Source organism: Trichoderma evansii (genome assembly GCF_050947405.1).
Source record: "Trichoderma evansii strain SZMC 28006 chromosome Unknown GGI43scaffold_1, whole genome shotgun sequence".
Classification (NCBI taxonomy): domain Eukaryota; kingdom Fungi; phylum Ascomycota; class Sordariomycetes; order Hypocreales; family Hypocreaceae; genus Trichoderma; species Trichoderma evansii.
The window spans coordinates 3,137,555-3,157,837 of NW_028145205.1; the positions used below are offsets into that span (position 1 = coordinate 3,137,555).

The window sequence follows — 20,283 nt, forward strand, 5'->3', positions numbered from 1 at the left end:
CATACAGGTATGAATACGAATACTAAGGTTATAAAAGTTTCTATTAGTAGAAGTGGCAGAAAAAGTAAAGGTAATAAAAAGAGTAGAGATACTGCTAGTAGTAAAAGCGTAGGACAAAAAAACCACCAAGTACTTAGCATATATTGCAATTACTATTATAGCATAATAATAGAGTGCGTAATAAGAATTGTTTGTTTGCGGTTATCATATTCTCTTTTCTATCTTATAGCCTGCATCTCCGGGTAAGCTAGTCCACTCATCTTAGCGTCGCTGACGGGAGAAATCCACAGTAAACAACACTTCCATCTCTTCCTCTCTCTACAACATCTCAACTTCCACACATAATACTTCACGCTACCTGGAAATCTAAAGGGGCCGCAGTCTCACACACTACACGCCCCTTAATAAAACATGGAACAGGAAACACGGCTTCAGCAGGTGCCCAACTTTAGAGATGTTGGAAAAACCGTCAACCAATTCCTAGGAGAGAGGTCAACCCGCTACATCCCATACATAAGCAGGCAGTCCATCGACTGACAATTCGGCAGACGCATTCGCGAGGGCCTCTTTTACCGCTCCGGAAGGCTAGGTACGAGGGGTTGAAAAGAACCAAATCTCACTCTGAGCGAGTTAATCTCCACCAGCCACTTACTCGCCCTAAATCTTAAATAGACGATGCCACCGCTGCGGACAAGAACCTCATTCGGAATGAGCTTGAGATGAAGGCTGTTATTGATCTACGAACAAGGTGAGATGAATTACAACGTGAAAAAAGGTGGTTACTTCATACATGCTCATTCGTGTTAAATAGAACCGAGATTCTCAAACAAATCAAGAAGCATCAGCTTGAACCCGGCCAACCTTCCGGCGAGCCTCTCCAAATACAAGGTTTAAACTATCACGGAATCAACATCAACGGCAAATCATTTGAGAGACATCTATTAGGCTTGCTATCATGGTGGGACTTTTTGTAAGTATTTAAACTTTTATCCTCTCCACTCACTTTTCTCGCGACCTCAATGCCGTATTCTCGGGCGTCGACTGATGTCTAATTCCCCTTTATAGCAAAGTCATCTTTTTCTTCATCCTCGGATACCGCATAGACGCTGTCAGGGTACTTAGCCAACAAGTCATGCTGCCTCGTGGGCTTATCCGCCTCGGCCTTGACACACTCGATTATTGTGGCTCTGAGATACGAGAAGCCATCTCGTTATATACGACTCCTCAATCACTTCCCTCCGTCGTGCATTGTACGCAGGGAAAAGACCGTACAGGCAAGATGAGCTCTCTTCGCCCTTTAACCTCACGGTCGATTTCTAACAAGAGCATTTTAGGGCTCATATGCGCTTTAGTACTGATGATCCTGAATATCCCCAGAGCGGCCATAGAGCACGACTACTTTCTCACTGACGCTGCTCTTATGCCTAGCCGACCTCAAATGCTTGTAGAAATCCATGAGATTGGCCTACCGGATGAGTGGGCGGGTACTGCAAAAGATATGATTACCTCGATTGAATCTCACATCAAAGCTAAATACGGAAGCTTAGAGGGCTACCTTGACTCCATTGGGTTTGGCCAAGATCAGCGAGCTATGATCCAAGAGACTCTACTCTACTGAGAGAAAAGAGTGAGTGGGAGGGAGAGCCCCATTGCGTAGAGCTCTGGCATCGGGACGTAGGAGGAGCAAGCGTTTGCGTAAAGTCTAGAGTTCTATTCTTTTCTAAAGCGGCCCTGGAGCCAGCAGCGATACATCTTTATCTTCTCAGCTCTATTTACGAGCAACCGTCTGTCAACGCCGAGCTTTTCAATCGTAAATCGTGGGATGTCAACCTCTTCTGAGTTTTCAGTAGCGTCTGGTTCAGACCAGATGCTGGCAAGTTCATCCCTGTCAAAGAAATACACGCGAGTGCCGTCTCCACGGATGTAAAAATTTTCTTCCAGGTATCGTCCTTTTCGAAAGCGGACCTGGGCTAGATCACCTCTTCCATAGTCCCGGAAGCAGACCAGGCCTCCAGGCTTCAGAATTTTATAAATGTTCCGCACTGCTTGTGCCCATTCGCGGGGAGACAAAGCAGAAAATACGAAAATCATAATGGCCACGTCTACAGTTCCTTCTTCAACGTCAGGCGGGAGGCTCTCTCCAGAAACATCCCAGACATCGGCTTGGATATGTTTGGTATCATAAGCCTCGCTATTGCGCATGACTTCTACGGCTGTTTTAGAAAAATCGCAGGCATGGATTTTCAGGTGTGGATTCTTATTGTTGGCCAACACTGGGAAAGCAGTATTACCCGCTCCCGCACCAACCTCCAAGATGAGTTTCGGGCCAGAGTCCTCTTTGGTTACTTCTGCCAATATGGGAAACTCTTGCTGTAGCCACTTGCGATCTTTGAAGAAATTGGACGTGTTGTTTTTATAGAATTTGTTCCACCACATGGCCGGATTTGTGTTAAACCTGTCTTTATGCACATGTCAGTGACTGGTATGTAAATAGTCAAGTATGCAAAATTGAAAGAAAAGATGGTTGGTATATCAGATGGGAGCGAAAGAATATTGAAGGTAAGGTTTTTCATCAGAGAATTCAGATGAACTATGCATTGGAATGGGTATCATCATAATACCGAATTGAACAACAGTGGTAGAAACGAGGTAAAACTTACTCTTGTCAAAGTCGGACACGGGAGACTGACGTTGCTTCTCTAACTGCTCCTCAGTATACAGTTTGTACGCATCGTCAGTCTCAACGTGGTCCCAGGCATTAAACTCGAAGACATCGTCTCCGGCTTCCAGATAGCGGCTGCCGAACTGGAAGGGATCGCTCCGCTTCAAGCTCTTGGCCGGATCATGCGATCGATGGGAAGGTACATCGGTCGGAGTCTCAACAGCCTCAGCCGCCGCTTTGAGGGCTGTCATATCCTCCAGCCCTGAGGCAGTGGCAGCAACACTGCCCGCTTCCACGTCGATCATCACCGCAGCTGGTCTGACAACGCATAAAAGTCCTCAAAAGGAGACTTGCGAATGTCTTTTCCACTGCTAGCGGCGAAGGCTCAACTCGCAAAGCGTGGGTTCTAACGACAAAGAAAGAAAGGAGATTGACTGGAAGGAAAAGAAAAAAAAAAGAAAAAACGGCAAAATAAAAAAAAATATTCTTAAATGGATTGCTGGGAGAGATTAGACGTGGGGGTGGGGCCCAGATTTATGCGCAGTAATTGGCTAGGCTTCGTCGGCATCGGAATTTTTAGCTTTCCGTAGACTATGTTGATAGGTGGGGAACGTGGCATAGAGCATGCCATCTATAGCAGCACGATAGCATCATGGGAACATCTGTTAACAAACTTACCTGTAGCTATCGCTTCCAGCTCAGCAGCAACGCAGCAGACCCACCAATAGCCTTTGTCGATCATATTGGATCCGTAAGGCAGCACGTTACGGGATTGACCAAGATATAGCTCCAAACTACACACATTTCGCATTGCTATCGCCATCAATACCGTCGCCATGCCGTCGCTGCTGCTTCAACCTCATGCCAGTCTCTCCCACGCCGAAGCCTTACAAGTCGCCCAACAAGCTCCAGAGTTCTTACGGAAGAACCCAGCATCCTATTCTGCGTCGCCATTGCTATCATTATTCTCCCCACCCGAGAACTCGAAGATATGGACAATATACGAGAACCTTCTGCTAGCCTGTTTGCGCACTGGTGATAACACTACTGCACACCAATGCCTCGAAAGATTGGTGGTTCGATTCGGGGCGAAAGATGAGCGCATTGCTGCTCTTGAGGGCTTGGTGAAAGAGGCCGAGGCAACAAACAACAGCGAACTTGAGAAGGTGTTGAAAGAATACGAGGCAATCTTGGCTGAAGACAACACTAACACAGTGAGCTCCCAACAGATACATATAATGAACCATAACTTACGCTAACATGAACAGCCAATTGCAAAAAGAAGGATTGCGCTCCTACGCACTATGGGGAAAACTGCCGAGTCAATTGAAGCTCTAGTACAATTTCTAGACTTCGCATCTACTGACGCCGAGGCTTGGATAGAGCTGGCAGATTTGTATCTGTCTCAAGGGCTTTACGGTCAAGCCATCTACGCCCAAGAAGAGGCACTTGTAATTGCGCCGAACGCATGGAATGTAAGCTGTGTCAATGAGGATGTTTATCGACTCGAAGAGCAAGATGCTGATAATTTCTTTTCGTTGTAGCTTCATGCCCGTCTTGGCGAAATACTTCTGATGGCTGCTGAGTCTGGCAGCGAAGGAAATTCCCAAAGCTATCTCGCGGAGAGCTTAAAGCGCTTCTGCAGAAGTGTTGAACTGTCTGACGATTATTTACGTGGCTACTATGGACTGAAACGAGTAAGAAGGCTTGTAGAAATCTTGAAGTCAACCTGCTGACACTCTATCCTAGGTTACGGATAAACTATTAAATGGAGGTTCCAAAGCGAAGAAATCATCAGAGTCAGAAGAGTTCACTCTACCTGAGACATCGACGATTGAAAAGCTCAACTTGGCCGCAACGAAGAAACTGGGCGACATTGTGCGAAATTACGACGCGAAAGCTCCTCTGTGGCAGGGATACGACGCTGGAGAGGTCGCGGCCGCCCGTGCCTACCTTGCAAATACTTCACAAAAGGTTGTGCGATGAATATAAAAAAAAATCGAAGTTGAGCCAAGAACATGAAGCCTTTGGAGCACCGGCGAGTCTTTGTGCTATGCATCGCTTTTATGCACAAGTTCCAAGGTTTTAAAATTCAGAGACCTGTGCTTATGGTTTGTCACTCATTCCTTGGGGAAGTCACATTTGGTCAGCGGGACGAAAGCGCATCCGAGGCGAGGCAGGCGGGCGTTCCAATCGCTTCATGGGCGCCATGCATGCAAGCAGGGGGCTGGGAAGAGGATACCCGACACGTGGAGTGGCCATCGTGGAACCATTGAGAGCTGTTAGAATAATGGGCATAATGAACATAATGGGCAAGTAGCTTTGTGGCAAAATAATTAATATGTGAGACCACTTCTCCTTTGGCTGAAGTCAGTGAATCGAAGCCGTCGTCATCGTACGAGTGCCGGGTGTAGCACTGCCTGGGAGTAAACGCCGATGCCAAGGTTTTGACAGTAGCACTATTCATTGTCTCCATAGTCCATAGAGAGAGGACAAGCAAAGTTGAATACGTATTACGATATGTTGTCCATGCCGGCACTTGATAGGTAAACGGATACTATCGATCATATCCTAGCTATTATACCTGTGTAGCTTGACGGTATACAAGTAGTGCTACCGGTCGATTCATCCGCTCGTCCCACGGCATACGCATACTAAGCAGTCCCGTGTCGGCATTCAAGTGGCTCGGGCTCTGCCGCGCTGCTGCCGCCTCATCTACATTCGGAGCAAAGAGACCTTGTACGGAACCATGCATCGGGTAGACGATGTGTGCTGCAAGCTGCCAGAAGAGTAACGACAGCGCACATGCCAAGGGTACATTTATGTAGCCTCACCGTTGCAGAAACGGGGATTAAATAAAGCTCCTGATACTGGCTGCGGATTGGCTGGCAGCGCCTGGGCGGTTACTTATACTCGAATCCCAACGCGCATATAAGTCGCTGAGGTGGCGCCGCTGGAAATGAGGCTGTGAGCGGATCTTCTCTGAGACTGCCCAAGAAGCAGGGGTCAAGAGTTTTCCGGGCGTCTCTTCTTTTTCCTTCTTCTTCCATCCAAGTCTGTCCTGGTTTTCTAGGCTGCCCTTTGCTGCCTGCTCGGTTCATGCAACTGGTGCAGCGTTGTCCAAGGCATGAGTCAAAATGGTCGCTGGTTGGGCGTCAATTGTGGGTTTGCTTGGGCTCCGCAGCGAGCAAAAATTAATCCTTGTGACTCCGGATCAAAGCCATGGCAAACCCACACCTAGCCAGGGTTTGTTTGAGGGATCGATGTAAAGTGGGCAGCGTAGTACCCGTAGTAGTAATAGTGTGCAGTGGTGGATACGAGGCTTTGATATCGATCGATGTGATATATTTTCAGGCGTTGGTTATCAAGCATTGATGCTTTAATTAAGCACGATTTCCTTATCATGTTGTATAATCCTGCGTTGTTTCGAGTCTGCATTATCTCATACAATAACCAGAGCTTGCGTAGAAGACCTGCGCTGGCTTCTTCTAGCTCTTGAATTTAGGCTGTGAAGAATACTCGCTTAAGTGACTGCTGTCACCTCTCAGTTCTACCTGATTCACAACCGCCAGGAACACGTATCATGTTACATTGCTCAAGGCTCAGGATATCTGCAGCATCGACTCTACAGAGCTCCAGCCCAGTTGACCGACATAAGCGAGACGGCCTACATGTGCTCGTAATCGATAATGTTCTCCAGCACATCGCGTCTGCCAGTAACTCTCGTTTACGTGCTCCATCGCATATATGCAGCACAGCGCCAATGAGCTTGATGGATTCTGCTTCGAAGTGGTTGACCGCGCCATCGGCTGTCAGCTATCATATACTACAGGAATTGAAGCTAGAGTATGCAAGAGAGCGGAAAGCAGCTGAGATTTGAGAAATCTGCGAGAATAGCGTGCTTCACCTGTCGGTGAGCTCCTTCGACTGAGCAATGCTCCAGCTGCTAATCCATCTGGGTATATTGATGCCGTCCATTCATCGATTCATCGCTAGCACCTAGTAAATAGCTCATAAACGCTGACCAGCTACTTGCTTCCCAGGTGCATGTGCTCAGGAAGCACGAGATGTGCACGTAAATGTCATCAGCGGTTGGAGGAGCGAGACCCTGGCGTAGCTGGGCAAATCTGCTTGTCCAAGCAAACCTGCTCCTTGTGCTTCTCGAAGAAAAAAGAAACAAGTCATACGCACACAAATGAGAGCCGGCCAGCTCATAGGCGCACCACAGAATGGTAACACCACAGCTCACATCTCACCCACCGCAAGCTGAATATTCAAGGGAGACGTCTGCACCGCCCTGTTTTGGGCATTTGAGACCGGCAGGTCGTTTGTCACTTCCCTTGAATCATGTCTTGTAGAGAGAAACAGGGCCTTGCAGGAGTATTTCATTCGTGGCCGCTAGTATGGCCTGGCAATATTGGTACCCAGTTTCGCACAGCCTTTAATGCTTGCATCAGGTATTATCCAGTAGCAATGTTTTCCGGGTTGGGTACAGCATCACTACTACCTTACCAGCCTGGTACCTTGTAAGAGTTTGCCAGCGAAAGCCGCCAAGCCACAACCCTAACACCACCACTTTAGTATAAGCCGGTTGCTGGGAGAGCACCTTTTTTTCTTGAGTCCAAGCATTCCAGGGCTTGATTCACTGTTCAATCTTTCAAGTGTCAATGCGGTCGTCCAACTAAAAAAAACACTGGATGCAGCTGAGGCCCAGATAAACTTAGCCCCAAGCCTCGTAGGTCCCCTGTGGCGGTCTATGCCTCAAAAGCTCCCCAGCGATTGGATGCTAGGCCACTGCTAGAGCCCCGAGCCGTCCCGCTGAGCCCATTAGACAGAGTTGCTTCTGAGTTGTTCATTGCAAGTGAGCAGAAGTCTCTCCACTAAGACTAGCTGGCCTGCCCTTTGGCCTCCTCCCTTCCCAGTTATAATGGGCCCCTCGTTTGTTATTCTCCTCCTCGGCGTCTAATACGCCCCTCCTCAACCGATTCCCGCCCATTTCCACCCTCAACCCCATGCAGACCTGCTGCAGGCATCGCCTTCATTGAGTGGGTAGCACAGCCGCTCTGCCTTGCGCGCTCGTCCTGCTGTCGATACCTGCACCTGCAAGCAAGCGCACAGAAACACGCACATCCACACACTCTTCTCACCTCACCTCACTTTTTTTCTTTTTTCTTTTTCCAATCGTGCAGCTTCTCCAACCAAGATCTCAGTATCCCCTCACCGCCGATCACCCGCAAACCCGTCGAGGCTCGACTCTTGGTCTCTCAGTCGCCAGCCCATTCGCCGCCTTGGCTGCTGCGTCTGACACACCACTCGCACCATTTGCGTACTGGCCTTCGACCTTTCTTTCTCTTGTTCCTCTTATTTTCCTCGATTAATTTTTTTTTTCTTTTCGTCCGACTCATAAGACCCTCGGAACCCCCTCCCGCCACTGAGCGCCTTATCATCCTCACTTTCTCACTCTTCCCCCTCTACGCCTTTGAGACAAGAGGGAGCACTAAATTGCTACCACCTTACCATCTTGTATTGCCCCATTAGTCTCTTTTTTATTCTAATTTCACTGTCATCTGGTTGCCCGGCATCTGTACGCGCCATTCGACGTCTCCCGTCACACTCTCACCTCATCCCTCGCCAACCAGGACAGCGCTCTTCTCTCCTCCAGCCGAACAAGACTTGCTTGGCCTTTCACGCTTGTCGCTGTTTGCTTGTCATTGCGTGACCAGCCCTCAAGCTGCCTGGATTTTGAGCTGTTTGCTACATTGCAGCTTGCTCTCGGTTTTTTCCTACTGCGATTTCGGGCTGCCTGACCGGATCTGCTTGGGCTGGTTGCTATTTATTTCTGGCCGCCGCGCCCTAAAGCAACCCAACCTCTTCTCCCCCACCATCCCTCCCAAGATCATCTTGGGACCGCTCGTCCGATCGCCCGCCAGTTTTGCGCGGGACGTGGTGAGTAAGAGGCCAATCTTACCCCAAGTCGCCTGTTATGTCTACGTTAGTACTGCGCTCAACCTTGCTGAGCTTCAGCCAGAAGCTGCCATTCTTTTTTGCTGTTATTGACATTTACTGCTTGGTAGTTATCGACACGTACAGCCCCATCCTCGGAACGGCTACGACAGAGACAGACGATACGATAGGCGACCAGAGCCACAATACTCAAGCGAAGAAGAGTTCACGGAAGAGGAAGAATACGACGAAGACGAAGACATTGATCCCTCTGAATCTGCATCTATAACTTACGATAGACCAAAACTACACACCCGTCCCTCCGAAAGAGCCCCCGCACAGCGCCAGCGAGCTCCCGCTAGACAGGACGTTTCCCACCATCAGCAGGTGCAGTCTTACGCACCGGCTGCCGCACCGCCCAGCGTGGATCCCTCCGAGTATGACGGCCGCTATGGCCACTATGCCCAGCACCAGCAACATGCCGCTGGTCGCAACAGCTACTATGGCCGCGGGCATCCAGCTTATCCTGCCCAGCAACAAAACCATGTAGGGCCGTACATGGGTTACAATGGCGCGAACCAGATGAACCAAATGACTCCGTACGGCAACTACGGCGCAAATCCATTCTCACCCAACGGTTCAAGCACTGGTAGCTATTATGGAGGTGAGCCGAGGCACATGTATGATATGATGCCTTATGGCGCTCCTCCTCCGCCGGGCTATTATAACGGGCCGCACGGGGCCCACTACAACGGCCTGCCGCCTCATATGCAGCAATATCACTTGGGACCGCCAGTGCCGCCGCCAACTGAGGCTGGCGCCCCTCCCGCGTCCCCGGCTCCGGCTGCGAAAGAGCCCACTCCGCCCCCGCCACCCGATCCTGAGAAAGAGCGTCTTCAGAAAGAGCTGGCTGATTTCAAGGCCGAGCAGGAGAGGGCAAAGGAAGCTGCGAGACAGAAGGAAATTGAGGATAAGATCCGCAAAGATGCCGAAGACGCACTGGCTAAGAAGATGGAGGAGGTGCGGTTACAGGCTGAGGAAGCGAAGAAAGAAATAGAGCGCGCCAGGGCAGAGGCTGAGCGCACCGCTCGCGAGAGACTCGAGGCTGAGAAAAAAGCCGAAGAGGAAAGAAGACGACTGGAGGCTGAAACTAGAGTTCGAGCAGAGGAAACAGCGAGGCTCAAGTTTGAAGCAGAGATAAAAGCTGCTGAAGAACGGAGGAGGAGGGAGCAGGAAGACCGAGCTCGAGCCGAAGAAGCAGCTCGGCTTCGTTTCGAGGCTGCTTTGAGGGCAGAAACCGCTGCTAAAGCGGCTGCTGAAAAGAAAGCGGCCGAGGAAGCTGCTAGGATAGAGGAGCAAACGCGCCTCCGTCTCCAAGCGGCCATGAAAGCTGAAGCCGAGGCCAAGGCCGCCGCCGCAAAGAAGGCTGCTGAAGAAGCTGCTAGAATCGAGGAAGAGGCCAGACTCCGTGTTGAGGCTGCGCTCAAGGCGGATGCAGAGGCAAAGGCCGCTGCGGCGAAGAAGGAGGCAGAGGAGGCAGAGAGGCTCCGACTTATACACGAAGAGGCCAAGCTCAAGGCTGAAGCTGAACACCGAGCCCGAATAGAAGCAGAACAAGCTGCTGCGCAAAGGGCTGCTGAAGCTGTCGCCCTCGCCAAGCAGGAGGCCGAGGAGCTGAAAAAGAAGATCCAGGCGGAGACTAAAGCGGCCATTGACGAAGCCAACAAAAAAGCAGAAGAGGCTGCCAAAAAGGCAGAGCTGGCGCCCATCAAGTTCAAAGATGCAGTTGGCCGAAAGTTTAGCTTCCCCTTTCATCTATGCAATACCTGGCAGGTATGTTCTCAGACATGGCTTGGATGCCTTTTATTTATTTCCCTTCATCCTGTCTCTCACGAGTGTGATAAACTAACAATGGTTATAATAGGGAATGGAAGAGCTGATCAAGCAGGCGTTTCTACAAGTCGACGTTCTGGGACCGCATGTGCAAGAAGGCCATTATGATTTGATTGGTCCTAATGGCGACATCATTCTTCCGTCTGTTTGGGAAAAGGTAATTGAGCCGGACTGGGCCATCACTATGACCATGTGGCCCCTCGACAAAGCACCACCTGTCGGCGGCCCTAAACTTCCTCCGGGAATGCCACCGATGTCACACAGGCCGGATGGTCATGGTCCTCCTCCTCCGCCAATTGGAATTCCACCACTCGGTCGACAAAGACCTCATATCCCAGGGATGCCAATGCCACCTCCCCCTCCTGGATGGAACGGCGGTATACCTCCACCTCCTCGGGGACCACCAGGAGGTGTATCTCCCAATATTAAGATCGTGAACGCGGCGCCACCAAAGAAAAAGGGCAGCTCCAGCACTAGCAAGCAAAGCACTTCCATGCTCAATTTCTTATCTGGAAAGCCTCCTGTGAAAAAGAAGTAAGCGGAAACAGAAATGCACAATGAGAACCGTTACTAATATTCGATACAGGTCATCAAGCAAAAAATAATTACATTACTATACGATTATCCACGACCTTTATGTTCCAAATTGGATGCTTCAATACGTTTTATGCCATTGATATGAGCGATTTCTTTATTCTGTTATTTGTCTGATTACCATGTTTTGAGCGAAAGATTCCCCTCCTGTTCTGCCTATCTGTGGTGATCTTGGACTCAATCTTTCAACGGCATGGGTCTGCACGAGGAGGAGGGAGAGGGCAAGTCGAATCCCGGGTGCGACGCAGACTTACACCGGTTCCATACCCGGTGACTTTGACACCGATGGCGGGGGATGTTTGGCGTACTTTGGCAGGTGAAATTTGGATATTAAGGAGCAATTGGTGCGGTTTAGATAGGGAGGGCTACGTTTTGATGAAGACAAGATCTACTTTGCCTTTTTTTTTTTGCTAGTTCATTTCATTTTTACTCTTTTTTGTTTCAATGGGAAGTTGTTGGGTTGCTCAAATGGGGATGATTAGCTGTCGTGAGTTGAGGGAATCTATCTATCCAGTATATAAGCGGTTTACATCTATCCACTTTGCCTTTTTACTTTGCCGATATGCTCTATTTCCTATATCGTTATTCATGAGTCGCTCGAAAGAGTCTCAAACCAAGCTGCTTGCTACAGACGCTGCTGAATTCCTAATTTGTAGTGAACTCGTTTCTCAAAGGCTTCAATCATGAGGGCCGCAATTTTGTCAGATACAGCAGCACTGAGTGCGGCATACAGCGGGTTGACGAATTGGTATTTGATAGTGAGTTTGACTTCGGTCGAAGGCGATGCGGACTGGCGAGCGATTGGTGTCAAATACCAGAGGGTGTCAAGGGTCTTGAAGACGGCAGATGCATCCTGGGCGGGGCCGCCTGAAGCAGAGCCGCCGCTGCGAGCCTCGACGGAGACGCCAGGAACGCAAAGCAAGCGGCTAGTAAAGGTTTCGTCAAAGCCGCCCCAGCCCACATGCAAGTCGGCGAGAGTAGGCCAGCTGCGGCCGGAAGAGTCTGGCGCAGACCATTTTGTGACTTTGGACTGCGAGCAGTACGGCACAAAGGCTGAGTAGGAGTCGACGTCTGCGATAAGCTCGTAGAGGGGCTCGTGGCTGTAGGGAAGAGTGCGAGTGGCGACGAGGCTCTGCTGAGGACTTCCCGGCAGGGAGATGAAGGCGCGGCGAGAGATTGAGCCGGAGGGTTTCGGTGTGTGTAGTAAAGAGGCTGCTGGTCGGAGAGGGAGCCGTTGAACTACGGTTCGAGCGGCCATTGCTGGGTGCGACGCTGAGATGCGCCTTTTGAGAAATTATAGTAATTAAGTAGAGTCAGGTAGTATCTACAGGACCAATGATATAGTGTATTGGGAGAAGGAATGTTAAACAGAGCAAGCAGGAAAAGAAGGGAATAGGAGAGCGAAAGACTCAAGGAAATAGGACGCGGTTCAATTCGACTCGGCTTGTTGTCGCATCAAGAATCTATAATGTTTTCTCTCCAATCGGCGCAAACAATTGAAGACGTCACACGGGCTTTCCACCGGGCCGTCTCGCTACCGAAGTTTCGGCGGTAATTCCGTCATGCTCTTCTGCTAGAGGCGACGACGCAGCTGCTTTTACTAACGCCAGCTATACGTACCTTTTAGCGGTCGCCTAACCATTTCGCCATCAGCGTCTACAGCTCCGTCCCAGCTCGCAACTCAGCACCAGCCGCGATAACAGGATGAGCTGGCTGACTCTGCAGCTGCTACACGCATTCATCGCGCCTTGACCGATCTCCTCCTCCACCTACCTCGCTTCTCGATAATCGTCTGTCGCAGTCTTCAGCTATTGCTTGCGCAGGCCCCACGTGGGGCAATTCGTCGTCAACATGTAAACGACACAAGCTGCCTCCTTGGTGAATAAGTTTAGGATGGGCGCTGATGGTTGGGATACAGGTTCGAGAAGTCTCTATACGACCTCATTCGAGGTCTGCGCAACCACAAGGGCAATGAGAAGGAATACATCCAGAAAACCCTCAAGGAATGCCGCGCGGAGGTTCGAAGCCAGGACATGGGTTGGTCTATCTCTCACGCGACGACGACTGCAACAATGCTGATGTGTTCATCTTTCCCTTCGTTTTAGACCTCAAGGCTACGGCTCTCCTCAAGCTCATATATTTGGAAATGTTTGGCCACGATATGTCATGGGCCTCCTTTCATGTCCTTGAGGTCATGTCCTCGCAAAAGTATCACCAGAAGAGGGTGGGATACTTGGGCGCTGTGCAGAGCTTTCGGGCAGATACTGAAGTTCTCATGCTGGCGACCAATCTTCTGAAAAAGGTGCGTATAGGTCTCTTCAGATGATCTCGTTCTCTCCACGATAGTGGTAATAGCCCAGTGTTGATAGCTGACTCCTCTTCCGTCATCAGGATTTGGCTGCCACCACGCCAACAATCATATCCCTTCCGATTGCGACACTTCCCCACGTTATTACTCCCTCTCTGGCGCTCTCGACCCTCGCCGATTTGCTACCACGCTTGAACCACAGCCATTCGAACATACGTAAGAAGACACTTGTCACATTATACCGACTCGCTCTTGTATACCCCGAGGCTCTGCGTGCCGCTTGGCCAAAGATCAAAGATCGCCTGATGGACCCCGACGAAGATCCGAGTGTAACAGCTGCTATTGTAAACGTTGTTTGTGAACTCGGTTGGCGGCGACCTCACGATTTTCTTCCTCTGGCACCACGGCTCTTCGAGCTGTTGGTGGATGGGAGCAACAACTGGATGGCTATCAAACTCATCAAGCTGGTTTGTGACTTCGCTATTCTTTGCATGCTACTTGTGTTTAACTAACAATTGGATCAGTTTGCAACTTTAACACCTCTTGAGCCCCGTCTTATTCGAAAACTACTGCCTCCTCTTACGAACATAATTCGAACCACTCCCGCAATGTCGTTATTGTACGAGTGTATAAACGGTATCATTCAGGGAGGCATCTTGGACAATACAGACGATGTCGCAGGAGCAGATGAAATTGCAACATTGTGTGTCAATAAGCTACGAGGAATGATTATGATGAATGGCGATGCTAACTGTAAGTCATCACGACCCAACCTTATTTCTCCTTTTTGCTTCTCTATCAAACTTTTCTCCCTGGCTAACACAATTGTCAAGTAAAATATGTTGCCCTGCTGGCCTTCAACAAGATTGTTCTTACACATCCACATCTGGTCTCTCAGCAAGAAGATGTTATTTTGGAGTGCATTGATAGCTCAGACATCACGATCCGTGTTCAAGCTCTTAACCTTGTAAAAGGCATGGTTACTAGCGACAACTTGGTCCTCGTGGTGAGCCGCTTAATGAAGCAGCTCAAGTCGTCGTCACCGTCTAAAGATCGTCGCCATCCGGGAAGCTCAGCCATCACGCCAGAGACTGAATCAGATGATGAATCACAAACCGCAATCATAGCGCCAACTGTCCAAGAATCTGAAACTGTCCCTCTTCCTGACGACTACCGAATAGATATTATCGAAAGAATCCTATTCATGTGCTCCAAAGACAATTATTCGAGCGTACTGGATTTTGATTGGTATATCGATGTGTTAACGCAACTTGTCCGTATGGCGCCTGTCCCTCGAACGTTTGACGCAGATACAGGAGTAGCACTGCCCATACGGCAACAAGTTGATGTTTCTGAAAAGATAGGAGACGAGTTACGCAATGTCGCTGTCAAAGTGAGAGCAATGAGGGCCACTGCTGTCAGAGCGGCCGACATCATTCTCGATCAGCTGCTCTCCGATAATCCGGTTGGATATCCGCTCAGCTCAGGAGCTTTGAAGTCGGCCATATGGATAATCGGCGAATACTCTGTTCAGCTAGCCATACCGGATGATAGTCTCAACGGACTTCTTCAGGCCATTCCGAGAATCGGGAAGCCAGAGATATCAGCGGTAGCCCTCCACGCTACTGCCAAAGTATTCTCATCCATTGCGGGCAGCGAACTCGAGCCTTGGACCTCAGAAAGGAAATCAAGGATATCGCTCCTTTTAGCCCGCATATTGGACGTATTAGAACCACTTGCTCTTCATCCGAATCTGGAAGTACAAGAGCGAGCGGTAGAATATATAGAGTTACTCAAGCTGACTGCAGAAGCTGCTTCAGGACAGCCTGCATCAACAGATGAAAACGACCAAGAGCCACCTCTACTTCTAACGCAAGCTATTCCGTCTTTGTTCAACGGCTGGGAGCTCAATTCGGTGGCTGTTAATGCACAGAAAAACGTGCCCCTTATTGAGGGCCTGGATCTAGATGAACCAATACACGGCAACCTGAACCGACTCTTATTCCAGACTGATATCATTACACTCCAATCTGACGAGGCTGATGATTTTGAAGTTTACTATCACCAACGACCACCGCCTTCGAGCATATCATCTTCAGCACCAGCCATTAGTAGGTTAGCTGATCCAGATGATGATACGGCAAGTTCCTACCAACAAGTTAGCGAAGAGAGCTACCTGGACGCAGACATTCTCGCAAAAAGAAAAGCAGAAAGAATGGAAAAGAATAAGGACGACCCCTTTTATATCCCGAGCGATAACATCCTCAGGACTTCGACACCCATTCATAATATCCTCCAAAACAACAATGGGCCCGATTTGGATATTGACTCTATCCCTGTCATGCAGCTAGACCTCGAAAAACTTGGCGGCAGCTCTCTCGCTGCACCATCTCGACCGCAGCCACGACCACGGCAGAGAGTACTCGTGGCTGCAGATGAAACGATAGAGGGGAGTGATAGCGGCACAGGGCGACAGAACGACTCAGAGAATGGTTCTGGTAACCTCGCCAAGGCGAAATCTAAGAAATCAAAGCAGCATTCCCTCTTGCAGGTCGATTCCAGCACTATTGGGTCGTTCAGCCTTGAGGAAGGCGGTGGCTCTAAAGCATTTGATTACGAGAGACAGCAGCGAGAAGAGGCAGAAATGCAGCAGGCCATGAAGGAGGTGGAACGTCTACGGCTGGAAATGCAGCGAGCCAACGAAAGGATCCAGATGGCTCAGGGGGCGGATGTACAAGGTGTAGTCATTAAGAAGAAGAAGAAGAAGGCCGTATCGAAGAAGACTGCAGAAGGAGAGGATGGTGAAGCTGCAACGAAGGCTAAGCCCAAGAAGAAGAAGAAGGCAGCAACGCAGCCAATGGAAGGTGGCGAGCCTAGCAGTACAGGTGCGGATACACTGGATGGCACTCCGGTAAAAGTGGCCCCGAAGAAGAAGAAAAAGAAGGCTCCTGTCGTAGAGGCCGAAGCCACAGGCTGAAGATGGGACTTTGCATAGCGCTTTTTTTTAAGTAGTACAGAAGCAGGAAGCCGTGTTTTGTCTTTACCAAACAATAAAGTTTGTACATATGGATGCAATTTTATATAGAAAAGGGGGGAGGGGGGCTTTGGCTTTCATTAAGCAGAGAAGTTAAAGTTAAAGCACCATATATTTGTCATTCTTGTTTTCCCATCTCATTTTATGTCACCGATGAACACGTATGGAAGCGATAAAAGTATAAAAGAAATATTTCCAAAAAGAAGATAGAAGTAAGAAGGAAGAAGAGAAGAAGAAAAAAATCAAGATAGTGTAGCACATATATGGCATCTCAGTCCCTCTCCCATACATAATACCTCCCTTTACTCCGGATCCAGCCAACGCATCTATCTATCTACCCTGCATACCAAACTTTTTTGTTTTCCTTCTCTCACGAACCAAGGAAAGAGAGCCATGCGGTTTCGTCATTGGCCCTGGCGAACCCACAAACAAACAAAGCACAAACATTTCGTCACTGTGCGTAATCCATAAATGCAAAGGAGAAGGAACCCTGGTGAACACCTAGTCATAATTGGAGATCACTAGTCTTCCATAGGCCTGTCCTCTAGAGTTATGCCACGAGAGGCGTCTTGTGCTTGTAGTGATGGAGCTGATGGAGCTATAGGAAGTCTCGGTCCAAATTTGGCCGCGGCGCCTCTGCCCAAGCTGTCACGCTTATCTAATACTGGTTGTTCGCCATCGATTTCTGACTTGAGAGGGGATCCGTTTGTGGCATCAGGAGGGCTGGTGCTGCCATCCGGTCCAGGAACCTCCAAGCTGGAGCGCTTGATGGCGTTCAAGCTTCCTAGACTGCTTCGGTGGCGGTCAGAAGCGGTTGTCGGGCTGGTCTGGATTGGAAAGCGAGTCTCAGGTCCTCCGCTGCTTCGCTCACGTCGATGACCTCGCGGGCCAGGCGCAGGGCTGGTGGCGCGGCTTCGTGAAGCATTGGCCTTCTCCAGCAAAGCCCTGTTCCTCTCCTCCATCAGAGCCTTTCTGTTGCTTTCATCGGTGCTGATGGCTCGAGGACGGTTTGTCGTGACGGAAATGGAGTGGTTGAGGGTCGACATGCGCTTAAGTTCGCTGAAAATGGCGTCTTTGTGCGCAAAGAGGTCGCGGACAAGTCGGCTGGCGTGCTTTTCTTCCATTGTAAGAGAAGTTTCTATTCGTGGGCGGAGGATGCATGGTGCCAGGTGAGCGGCCAGCGCCGCAACATATTCTTCATCGGCTGAAGTAAGGTCGATGAGGCGAGTAAAATGATTCATGCAGGCATCCAGTGTAGCAATGTTAGTCAATCGCAGCTGTGAAAGGGTCTGTTGGAGTACGGCAACGCGAGAGGCTTCTGATGAATCGGCAGCTGGGGTTGTATAGATAGTTCGGACAATTTCGTAAACATGAGTGGAAACCAGGGAATCTATGAGAAGGAAAATTAAACTGTTAGTACATGCAAATTCTCAATTGACAAATAAAGCCAAGCCTGCTTACCAGGAAGCTCGAGCAGATAAAGCTTGAGAAGGCTTGCCACAGTGGGAATGTCAAATTCGTCAAAAACCTCTGAGGGAACCGGTTTGCCGTCGTTAATCTTTACACGCAGTTTGTGGGTCTGGGCAAGAGGTACATCCAGTAACCACACTCCACGCCTTGCTTCATCGCCTTCCAAGTCAGGATAGTGGTTATCAAGATAGGTCAGAATGGTGGTGATGATAACTGGGACACGCTTCTTATCCGCCCTCGCGCGCGCCTCCAAATCAACACCAAAAGTCTGTTCGTCAACCCTGTTGTAGTAATTCTCATAAACAATGACTTTAGGAATGAAGCTTCCAGTGCGATAATTCTCCAAGAGGTATCGGAGATCGCCCAGGGGTTGTACAGTTTCCTGGAAGAGCATCATCTTGTCGACAGAAGATTGCAAACTGGGGATGACATTGCCAATCGTCCCAGTAAAGTCGAGGATGACGGTCTTGATGGCCTTTAGCCTATCAAGCTCACAGCGCTCAAGAAACTTGAGGTGCAGGAAGATGAGTTCCTCCAGCTCGCATCGAAGCTCGTCGAGCTTCTGCACACTGGCCTTATACTTATCATCGGCTTCCCTTGCCTCACGCTGCAGCCGCTGGGGGGGAGTCTCGCCGGGATGAGAATTGCTGAGCACGTTCCAATTAGACAAGTATTCGCTCACAGTTCCAACAACAGGCGAGTCGCCACCATCGGAGCCTGTAGCGGGCATAGAGAAAGTTCGGCCCAGAGGCAGCTTCTTCTCAGGGATGCCCGCAAGTTGGAAAGCCTTGGGCCTCCATTGGTAAAACATCTTGGAAGAGTTGGCAAACGTATTTCCAACATTTCCAATCAGGCGCAGCATGCCGTTGGAGATGAGATCTTGTCCAATTCTCTCAGCATAGCTGACGCTCGTCGTGCCCATGCTTCGTTGAAGGTACTCAACGATATCTGAGCCGGCCGAGGTGTTAAGATAGGTACCAAGGATAGGGACCTTGGTTTCTCCCATCTTAATTGTCGACAACATGTTGGATAGAATTTTCTTCATCTGCTCGGTCTGATAGACATCGTCGCCAATCTCAAAAACCTCTTCATTTTGGGGCTCCTCTTCTTTGTGAGGCTGGACCTTGATCTCGGGAATTGCTGGGTTCGTCGGCTGGTTCTGCTTGGGGCTGGACTCTGGGTCCTGGAAGGCAAGTTTATTTTCCTCTTCCAAGTCTTCTACTAGTCGGCACTTGTTGAAGTAATTCGATCGGAGCTTCTTCACAACTTCGGCCTGCTTATCGTGCGCTTTGATTCGTAGCTGAAGGACATCTTGAGAGTCTTGAATACGAGTCTCGTGAGCATCGCACCATCTGGAAAAAGGGTTGACAACTAGATCGCGAATGTTCTGAGCAATTCGAATGTGGTTTTGGGAGGCCTCTTGCATTTCCGTTCGCATCCCATCATAAGCCTTCGCACCATGAATATTAGCGAAACCCTAGCCCAGCGAATGCAGATCGCAACGACATCACCTACCTTACGAACTGTAGCGCCATCGTCTCGACCAAAACCACCAGACAATTTGTCTGCGGCCGGCGCAATGTCACTCAAGCGCTGTCCATATGCCTCCTCGGCTTCAGCGCGCAGCCGAGCTATGGTAAGTACCTGGCGGTCTTCCACCACACCCTGCTGCAGCTTGCTGAAAAGGACGCCAAGTCCTGGATGCTGTTAGAAAATGGCGGTCGCATGCAGCTGTGGAAAGCCGAGGAAAGGGGAAAATACCAGCAGCATAATCATTCGACCAGAATGAATCGGCGAATCCAGGCATCGTTATCTATTCGTTCTTCAAGCGTCGACTCGTGGTATCATGCGGTAGGTACGTCGTAACGTCGTGGGGCTGCTGAGGAGGGGGTCTAGCTCTTCGCTGGCTAGCAAACACGAAGAGAGAGAAAAACTTTCAAGCAGCTCTTATATCGTAACACTCAGAAACTTCTATGCGGTAAGAAAAAAAGAAGTCCTCGCTCGCAAGTAATAGGGGCGACGAAGGAGGGGGAGGAGGCGCAAGTCTGTCAGAAGAATTGAAGCGGTCGCCTGTCAAAGTTGCGAAAGAAAAGAGGCTTGGACAAAGCAGCAAGAAACGAAGGATCCAAGCCGGGGGAATAGAACAAAGACGAGGGCTAAGGCTGAAGAAGAGCTTCGCAGAAGGCTCAAGAATAAGGAGAGGAATGTGCTCCGCAGTGAGCAGACGTTAAATGTAAAGTTGGTTGGAGCAGGTGAGAGGCTCACATGGAAGAGGCCCTCCAGCCAGGGATCCAACTAGGCCTAGGAGAAACCGCCATGGCAGGCGACCTCTGGCACTAGCACCACCAGGTACAGCGTCCCTTTGCAGGCTGCGGTTAG

At 49.8% G+C, this 20,283-nt stretch overlaps 7 protein-coding genes across 7 annotated transcripts; 4 read left to right on the forward strand and 3 right to left on the reverse strand.

Annotated features, from left to right (window-relative positions):
- Window positions 1-411: 411 nt before the first annotated feature.
- Window positions 412-1,618, forward strand: GGI43DRAFT_420075 (protein-tyrosine phosphatase-like protein; the record flags this gene model as incomplete). The annotated part of the gene is made up of 6 exons (XM_083207760.1): window positions 412-524; window positions 585-589; window positions 673-748; window positions 812-970; window positions 1,066-1,268; window positions 1,335-1,618. 6 exons carry the CDS (start codon window positions 412-414, stop codon window positions 1,616-1,618), a joined length of 840 nt encoding a protein of 279 aa, XP_083066627.1.
- Window positions 1,619-1,664: 46 nt separating this feature from the next.
- Window positions 1,665-3,296, reverse strand: GGI43DRAFT_34533 (tRNA(Thr) (cytosine(32)-N(3))-methyltransferase). The gene is made up of 2 exons (XM_083202191.1): window positions 2,661-3,296; window positions 1,665-2,459 (listed from the first exon to the last, which is right to left on the reverse strand). Exons 1-2 carry the CDS (start codon window positions 2,965-2,967, stop codon window positions 1,711-1,713), a joined length of 1,056 nt encoding a protein of 351 aa, XP_083066628.1. The 5' UTR covers window positions 2,968-3,296; the 3' UTR covers window positions 1,665-1,710.
- Window positions 3,297-3,498: 202 nt separating this feature from the next.
- On the forward strand, window positions 3,499-4,648 carry GGI43DRAFT_420077 (uncharacterized protein; the record flags this gene model as incomplete). Its single annotated transcript, XM_083207761.1, has 4 exons — window positions 3,499-3,876; window positions 3,931-4,137; window positions 4,207-4,359; window positions 4,412-4,648. The coding sequence occupies 4 exons, from the start codon at window positions 3,499-3,501 to the stop codon at window positions 4,646-4,648; spliced, it is 975 nt and encodes a 324-aa protein (XP_083066629.1).
- Window positions 4,649-8,645: 3,997 nt separating this feature from the next.
- On the forward strand, window positions 8,646-11,036 carry GGI43DRAFT_378978 (uncharacterized protein; the record flags this gene model as incomplete). Its single annotated transcript, XM_083202770.1, has 3 exons — window positions 8,646-8,657; window positions 8,753-10,438; window positions 10,530-11,036. 3 exons carry the CDS (start codon window positions 8,646-8,648, stop codon window positions 11,034-11,036), a joined length of 2,205 nt encoding a protein of 734 aa, XP_083066630.1.
- A 95-nt stretch (window positions 11,037-11,131) lies between these two features.
- GGI43DRAFT_34567 (ubiquinone-binding protein COQ10) lies at window positions 11,132-12,667 on the reverse strand. Its single transcript, XM_083202194.1, has one exon. It carries the CDS (start codon window positions 12,348-12,350, stop codon window positions 11,718-11,720), a length of 633 nt encoding a protein of 210 aa, XP_083066631.1. The 5' UTR covers window positions 12,351-12,667; the 3' UTR covers window positions 11,132-11,717.
- GGI43DRAFT_391862 (adaptin N terminal region-domain-containing protein) lies at window positions 12,546-16,570 on the forward strand. Its single transcript, XM_083204491.1, has 6 exons — window positions 12,546-12,945; window positions 13,011-13,129; window positions 13,198-13,394; window positions 13,484-13,867; window positions 13,925-14,153; window positions 14,234-16,570. Coding segments are annotated over exons 1-6 (3,075 nt in total). The 5' UTR covers window positions 12,546-12,943; the 3' UTR covers window positions 16,378-16,570.
- A 96-nt stretch (window positions 16,571-16,666) lies between these two features.
- GGI43DRAFT_34486 (GTPase-activating protein RGD2) lies at window positions 16,667-19,958 on the reverse strand. Its single transcript, XM_083202188.1, has 4 exons — window positions 19,666-19,958; window positions 19,420-19,601; window positions 17,896-19,354; window positions 16,667-17,824 (listed from the first exon to the last, which is right to left on the reverse strand). The coding sequence occupies exons 1-4, from the start codon at window positions 19,709-19,711 to the stop codon at window positions 16,956-16,958; spliced, it is 2,556 nt and encodes an 851-aa protein (XP_083066633.1). The 5' UTR covers window positions 19,712-19,958; the 3' UTR covers window positions 16,667-16,955.
- Window positions 19,959-20,283: the final 325 nt, after the last annotated feature.

What these genes read in the sequence shown, in the direction of transcription:
- GGI43DRAFT_34533 (XM_083202191.1), bottom strand. Translation starts at nt 2,967, where the DNA reads ATGATCGACGTGGAAGCGGGCAGTGTTGCTGCCACTGCCTCAGGGCTG. An exon ending in CGTGTCCGACTTTGACAAGA is followed by an intron (nt 2,460 to 2,660) that starts GTAAGTTTTACC and finishes ATGTGCATAAAG; the next exon opens with ACAGGTTTAACACAAATCCG.
- GGI43DRAFT_34567 (XM_083202194.1), bottom strand. Translation starts at nt 12,350, where the DNA reads ATGGCCGCTCGAACCGTAGTTCAACGGCTCCCTCTCCGACCAGCAGCC.
- GGI43DRAFT_391862 (XM_083204491.1), top strand. An exon ending in CGACCAATCTTCTGAAAAAG is followed by an intron (nt 13,395 to 13,483) that starts GTGCGTATAGGT and finishes TTCCGTCATCAG; the next exon opens with GATTTGGCTGCCACCACGCC. An exon ending in GATGAATGGCGATGCTAACT is followed by an intron (nt 14,154 to 14,233) that starts GTAAGTCATCAC and finishes ACAATTGTCAAG; the next exon opens with TAAAATATGTTGCCCTGCTG.
- GGI43DRAFT_34486 (XM_083202188.1), bottom strand. Translation starts at nt 19,711, where the DNA reads ATGCCTGGATTCGCCGATTCATTCTGGTCGAATGATTATGCTGCTG. An exon ending in ATGGCGCTACAGTTCGTAAG is followed by an intron (nt 19,355 to 19,419) that starts GTAGGTGATGTC and finishes CATGGTGCGAAG; the next exon opens with GCTTATGATGGGATGCGAAC. An exon ending in TTATCTGCTCGAGCTTCCTG is followed by an intron (nt 17,825 to 17,895) that starts GTAAGCAGGCTT and finishes TCCTTCTCATAG; the next exon opens with ATTCCCTGGTTTCCACTCAT.